The 6,738-nt window shown below is 43.0% G+C and overlaps 1 protein-coding gene across 7 annotated transcripts in view; it reads left to right on the top strand.

Moving 5' to 3' along the window:
- The first annotated feature begins 74 nt into the window (after positions 1-74).
- The window catches only part of LOC105417951 (adhesion G-protein coupled receptor D2), a 50,979-nt gene continuing 44,315 nt past the window's right edge, over positions 75-6,738 (top strand). For 6 of the 7 annotated variants that reach the window (XM_029827821.1, XM_029827816.1, XM_029827822.1 and 3 more), the window contains exons 1-15: positions 75-490; positions 576-612; positions 1,212-1,236; positions 1,520-1,738; positions 1,973-2,608; positions 3,284-3,481; positions 3,581-3,654; positions 4,065-4,361; positions 4,482-4,593; positions 4,810-4,944; positions 5,381-5,483; positions 5,956-6,067; positions 6,209-6,264; positions 6,352-6,478; positions 6,613-6,716. In XM_029827821.1, the coding sequence (XP_029683681.1) occupies positions 462-490; positions 576-612; positions 1,212-1,236; positions 1,520-1,738; positions 1,973-2,608; positions 3,284-3,481; positions 3,581-3,654; positions 4,065-4,361; positions 4,482-4,593; positions 4,810-4,944; positions 5,381-5,483; positions 5,956-6,067; positions 6,209-6,264; positions 6,352-6,478; positions 6,613-6,716 (2,264 nt within the window). In that variant the 5' untranslated portion in view covers positions 75-461. The remainder of the gene's footprint in view (positions 491-575; positions 613-1,211; positions 1,237-1,519; positions 1,739-1,972; positions 2,609-3,283; positions 3,482-3,580; positions 3,655-4,064; positions 4,362-4,481; positions 4,594-4,809; positions 4,945-5,380; positions 5,484-5,955; positions 6,068-6,208; positions 6,265-6,351; positions 6,479-6,612; positions 6,717-6,738) is intronic. The other variant, XM_029827817.1, reaches the window with a different exon arrangement.

The following is a 6,738-nucleotide window of genomic DNA, read 5'->3' as shown; positions in this document are numbered from 1 at the left end:
TTCATTTGCATTAGTATTTGAGTGTCATTAACCTACATACACTACTAGTGTTTACTCTGGAAATGACTTCAAGCAGATGGAATCCAACCTGCTTCATAGGCGTTAACCCCCCCACACCTCATTTATGAGGCCATCACGTCACTTTGCAAGTGTGCAAGCCTTTAGCTCCACTAGACACCCTGAAACCGCCAAAAGGCCCCCGGAGGTCCATGAAAGCTGATTTTTGGCAAGTTTCTGCGGCGCGCCAGAGGTTACACCCACTCTTCGCAGCAGCCTCTTCATCCTCCTCCCCTTCTCGGGAGAAACCACGGATCCCTCTGTTCCTTACTGACGGAAATGTAGAACGTTAAACGCACATTTAGTCCTTTTTTAAAAAATAAAATAAAATCGCGTGGAATTGATGTAGGTGTACGCGGAAAATCAGAGGCGCGCACAGACGCTGCAGCGGACAAACGACTGGAATGAGAAGACGCGCAAAAAAGTTGTGCAGGTAAAAAAGAACCAGCTCTGATCTGTTTTTAAAGGCCTGCTAATGTTATTGAAGGGATTACATATCTGATCGTATTGTTTTCCAGGATGCACTGGTTATTGTTCCCTACAGTGTGGTGGCCTGTAAGTAATTTTTTTAGTCTTTATTAGATATTTTTGACCTACAAATCGGATGCATTAACACTTGTCTAAATGAGCCAAACACACCACATACTGTAGACATGGTCATTAATATGAATTTACAGGTAAACTAACGTCCGGGGGCCGCGTTCCATTTAGTCATGTATCGTGACACAGACACGTACAACCACAGCCTTGGAACACCTTAAATCCTAAATGGAACACGGCTTCCATCGTAGTCACAAAACTCATAAATAACTATTTACTTGCTGATTGTTTTTGTTGCAAATTTACATGATGTTTTATTGTTTCACAATAACTTCTAATGTTGATATATTTACAATTTTTAGTTTAAACGTGATAATTGTGTTGCGCTGTTGAAAGCGCAGCTAAAGCTAACATGAGATTAATTTACCTGTAAATTTCATGTAATTCCAAAAATATATATGTAATCTGTCTTCAATGTCACACTCACAGTAAACGTGTTTTTGGCCCCCGTTTGCCCACATTTTTCTGCATATTTTATGTTGGCTGCTATTTAATATACAATGCATGTCACGCTTTAAGTAATAAAAAATCTTAAATTTGATTTTATGTTTCAGGTGTGTTTGCACATCTTGATATTAGGTAAGTCAATCACTATATAATTATCTTAAAAAAAAACCATTAAGCCATTAGGTTTGCCATGCAATGTTGAAAATCTCTTCATAGACATATTAATGCTTACAAGAAAAAAATAATAAAAAGAAATGCATTTTGTCTAAAACATCGAGCATATTATGAATGTTTTGTCCCAAAAAGTTATTTTAAAAAGTCCCACATGCCAGGGTTAGTCTTCGAGGGACTGATTTGGCCTCTATCTGTTTTTTCGTGATATTCTGCCAATGCTGATTTGCTCTCATCTGTACAGCTTTAACAGTGGAAAGCAGAGCCCAGGAAGAGCCCTACTATGAATACGTGCACAAGCGCCTGCAATGGAACGCTGCAGCTAAAATATGCAACGTGCGCTCTGGGGCGTTAGCCACCGTGTCCAGACCGTTAGAGGACCAAGAGCTCACCAACTTTTTGAACTCCTTGAACATCACCCAGCCCGTGTGGATTGCCAGGAAAGTCATGACAAACCCAACGAGTAGGTTTACTCTTCCCCTGTTCACCGTATACAAACACACCGACGCACACATAGACACATAGACGCTTTGGACTTATCGTTATTCTTCACAGTTAAAGATGACGAGTGATCAAAGAGTGTTGGAATTTAAATTCGCATGACAAATATCCTGGCAGCATTGAGTCAAAATATGTTTTCATTTTAATTAAATTTATAAATTGAGCTTCTTTTTTTTTGGTTTTGCTGCAAACAAAGGTTCCTCCCAGACCCTGGTTCTTGAATTTACTGGGCATTCGGAGAACTACGCCCATCTTCACCCCAGATTCCAACCCATGGACTCATTGACTGTTTGTGTCCGTCTCCGCTTTGATCCAAAGTGCTCGGGTGTTTCCACCATCTACTCTTACACCAGGTCACATATCGGTGTATTCCAGCTCCGGGCAAAAGTGATCCAGGGGAAAGGTGTTCAGTTTGCGCTGCAGATGCACAGTAGTCACGGGCCGTACCAGGACACCTTCGACCTGGATGACTCTTGGCACTCTGTGTGTGTTACTTGGACCCAGGATGGTGGACGGTGGGCGCTTTTTTCAGATGGGCTGGTGGTCGCTCGGGATGATGGTCTGAACAGTTCCAGCAGCATTGGCCCTGATGGCCTCTTCATTATTGGGCAGGACCAGGATGCATTTGGGGACTCATTTCCAGAGAATGAGTCATTCTCAGGGAGTATCACAGAGCTCCACATATGGGACCGGGTGCTCCACAGCACTGAAATCAACTGGATGGAAACAACGTGCTCCCCCTTTTCTCGTGGGCTGGTGCTCAAGTGGAGCAAAGCCGGGTTTGTGCTGGAGTCCTCCCTCACAAAGCTGTGGAGAGATAATCCATGCCAAGGTACGTTTGTCTGCAAGCACATTACGAATACGTTTATTTAATCATGTTTTATTCAGGTCAAGAAGGGGGTTTTAGCAGGCACTCCATCTTAAACTGAAGTCTGCTTCCTCTGTGAATCATAAACACAGATCCTCTGGTTACAGTAGAATCTAATGCACTGCAGTATGGTTCATGGTAGGACTTTGTAATTAATAGTTAAGGATAACATTAATGAGGTTGAAGCAAAGGGGAAATCTATCTTCACTCGCTTTACAAGGGACTCGATATTCTGGCCAAGTTGCAACTTGGCAGAAGGCAGCGATCCATATGGATCTTGTAAATGTTCCATGTCTCACATCATTCCACATCCCACCCTCCGATACAAACTTCCCCCATTCTGACATCATGCCCTGTGGGGAGGAATTACAGCGCAACACACTTGACTTTTCTTGGAAGCAAGCGCGCGGCGGGGACGTTTGCACTTGCGATTTTTAAATGCATTTTTCAGACGTGTCCAAAAACCCCATTAGCAAACCACTCAGACACACACACACAACATGATTTTTGTGTTACTAGCACAGTCCCTTGATTCTGCTGCTGCTTTTTTTTGAGTCTCACCGGCACTGCTGACAGGCTGGGCACAACGTTTGTTGGTGATTATCTTCAAGAAACTCACCTCGCCAATTCTTCCTCCAGGAAACCTGACTGCCCTGGAGCTTTCCTTCGCTGACTCTCTCCTGGAAAGAAACTCATCAGGGAATCAAACTTTCCCCTTTGAATCATTCCGCAGTCCTCAGCCTAATGAGGAATGTGTCATCTTTGACCCTGTTGTCGGGGAGTGGGGCCAAGCCAGATGTGACTCACTCAGAGGGGCCGTCTGCCAGTTTAGGAAGGGTAATAGAAAAAAGGAAATGCAGAAAACTTCATTTATTTACAGCCTGCAAAGTGTCATTTAAATATTGCTGCTGATGTATGGTTTATCTTTCTCTGCAGACACGCCGGGCATTGTAACCGTCCCAAAGACGCCATTCTTCAGTCGATTAAACGAGGATCCTCAGACTAAATCTGTGAGCCAGAGTTTAGTGCATCGTCACTTTAGTGGTCCAAACTTGAGGATATATGTAGAAAAAATGGCACAAAATCCAAACATTTTCCAGAAACGGACTGTTTCAGTGCTGGAGTTTATTTCGGCTGTCTAGTCTCTGTTTGTTGGCTCTGTGCAAGGCAGATTTGACTCATTTTCACTTGGAGTCATTATTTAGAACTGGCTCCTGGTTCCTGCATGTCTCATGGTTCACACCCGACTCATATATATTTTCCTACTTTATGCAACTTTAATCTTAAGCAGCCCAATTCATAACACGTTAGACGACTGGGAGCCGACTAATTTTTCCTGATTAATCTAACAAATACTGTCAATCATATTGAAATCACTGAGTTTTGATCGCGTTCTCTAAAAAACTCTTGATTTTTGGAGGTGATGGAGAAGCTGAGTGCGAACATTTCACGGAATAGAGATGTGACCTTGCTGCAGCACCTGACCCAGGCTCTTCTGCGCGCGCTGGAGGCCGGTGACTCCAACATCCTCACCTCTAACGACGTCCTGTACCTCGCCCAAATGATCGAAATGGCTCGGGCGCCAGTGATCAGAGCTGACACCGCTCAAGCAGCCACAGCAGACATCATGGTGTCTATTGCTACCAACTATGTGAAGATGGCAAGTTTGATGCTGGAGCCCCGTTTGGCTAATCAGTGGACGGACTCCACAGAAGGGGTGAGGGATATTCTGTCTCTCTGAAGGAAATGATGTAAATGTCATGCATGAGACACATTAAAATACACGGTGACTATCGTAACCCTGAGACATTGTCCTGTTTTCTGCTCTGATCTTCAGGTGAAAGTGGGGCCGTTTACTGTGATCAGAAGTATCGACAGTCTCGCTGAGACGCTTGCAGACATGCTGTCTGCTGAAAAAAGAGACTTCACTCTTTCCACCAAGAATATAAGTTAGGAGAAACTCCCTCTCGATACCTTAAGTGATTTGTCACTGACATTAAATTTAGTTGTCTTATTCTAGTAGTTTGCTGCGCTTCAATGTTTTTAATATAGAATGTTATAATTGTATAATATTAACCCTCCATTTAAACTGTACCACAGACTCGTAACACAATGTGTACGTTTCATTCTCATTTCATCTGGGTGCGCCGCGTCCTTCATACCAGATGTATACATCAAGTGGCAGAAGCTGTCCAACGAGAGCTGTCCCCAAGTATTTCAACCATATTCTTCCATCAGCAATGGAGGGCAGGATGAGTTGTCAGTCCCTGACACTGAACTCCGGAGGATACACTTGCTGGGTAGCGACCCCCCCCCCCCCACACACACACACACACGCACAATGGTACTTGAGAATGAGGCACGTATAAAGCGTTGACTGAACAAACTTGTTTTGAATTAGATAGATTTTACCTTGAAACGTCTGCGGAGAGATGGAGTCTTTGTTGGGAAAAAGTAACACAGTTCAACGTAATACAGCTAGTTTTGTACACCAGAGGTTTACAATACTTTGCTTGGATACTGAGTATTGAGAAATGGTAGCAAACTCCCTGATCCTGACCTCTGACCTCCAATAGTCAGACATCATGACCATTATGATCTTTTTACAGTGCTAATCATTTCCACAATATCTTTGGAGTAATTAGAGGATTATAATAAAATATATTTTGATTGCATGCTGTGTTAAGTTGATATACTTGACTTAAAATGTATTTGATCTTGTCTGTTTGTATCCAGGACACAAAGAAGTGATGTTTATTCATACACATTACAGCCACCTGAGTGAAATTATATATGGAGCTCAGGAGCCATCACTGAAGCCCCCTGACAAAGCAAAAAGGTTGCTTGTTTTTTCCTACCCCATTAATGGCACAAGATATGTTGTCTGTTGTTTGGGAAATTATGGTCACAACCATCAGAAACAACTCAATCCCTCCCTTCCATTGAAAAATAAAGCTTTTACTAGCATCTTCCAGCTGATATACCTGATTATTGACATATACTAGATGCTTACCTGGTGCAAGAAAGTCTGAACCGGGTTGAGCCTGTTGAGCCTGGATGTATTTTGTTGCAACTGTGTGGTTGTTACGGAAACCATCTATATGCCACAAATGACCAGGAGTGGTCATCGTTAGGTCTCCGTGCAGTTGGTTTTTGCTTAATCACAAAGATGGAATCATTTCCCTTCCTTCCGGTAGCTGAGCTATTGTAGTCCCCTGTTGCATTATTAAACTTGCATGGGAAACTCTCCTCTGCATTTATAATTGAGTTGTAAAACATAGTTAACTATTAATCACTGTCTGCGTGTTTAGAATTCTCCCAGGTCATCTGAGTTCTGCGGTTATATCCGCTACTGTCCGCGATTCATCCAAGGCCAAAAACATTCCCGTGGCTGTCAAGTACTCCCTGTCAACATCACCTGCGGTGAGGCCCGTTTTACTCATTTATGTAGAACTGCTGTAGAAAGGATCGCGTTCCATAAGACTTTAGCATATTAGATCAAATCTGAAGTGTTAGTATGGAGGAGATATAAAGTAATCAAGTCCACTGTTGTTGTCTCCTTAGATAAAATATTCCCGGAGCAACAGTCCTGTCTGTGCCTTTTGGAATTTCAGCATAATGTGAGTCAAAAACACTGTACTTTTAAATTAAATATACTGGCCTTTCCTTGGATAAGTGTGTATTTGCATGACCTATGCTTCCTCTAGGCAGAATCACACCAGCAGCTGGTCCAGCGAGGGCTGCAGGGTGACCTTTGCCACTCCTGGTGTCACCTCATGTCTCTGTAACCACACCACCAATTTTGCAGTACTCATGAATTACTTGGAGCCAAAGGTAATTTTTTTTCATTGGAGTCAATGAAATTCATAGCATCTTTCCGGTAAAGTCCACCTGAATTCACAATCTGTAGCACAGCATTTTCAAACCTCTGATGTGACAGATTTCTCTCCCATTTTTCCCTGTGACAGTGGAGTCCCGAGGAAGAGCTCATTCTCTCCAAGCTGACGTTCATCGGCTGCGGAGCGTCGCTGTGTGCACTCGTCGTGACCTTAATGATGTTCACCGTCTTAGAGTGAGTGATTTTCATGACCTTT

This window comes from Takifugu rubripes, chromosome 20 (genome assembly GCF_901000725.2).
Source record: "Takifugu rubripes chromosome 20, fTakRub1.2, whole genome shotgun sequence".
In the NCBI taxonomy this organism is placed as follows: Eukaryota; Metazoa; Chordata; class Actinopteri; order Tetraodontiformes; family Tetraodontidae; genus Takifugu; species Takifugu rubripes.
The sequence above is the reverse complement of the archived record's forward strand: the minus strand, read 5'-3'. Positions and strand labels throughout refer to the sequence as shown.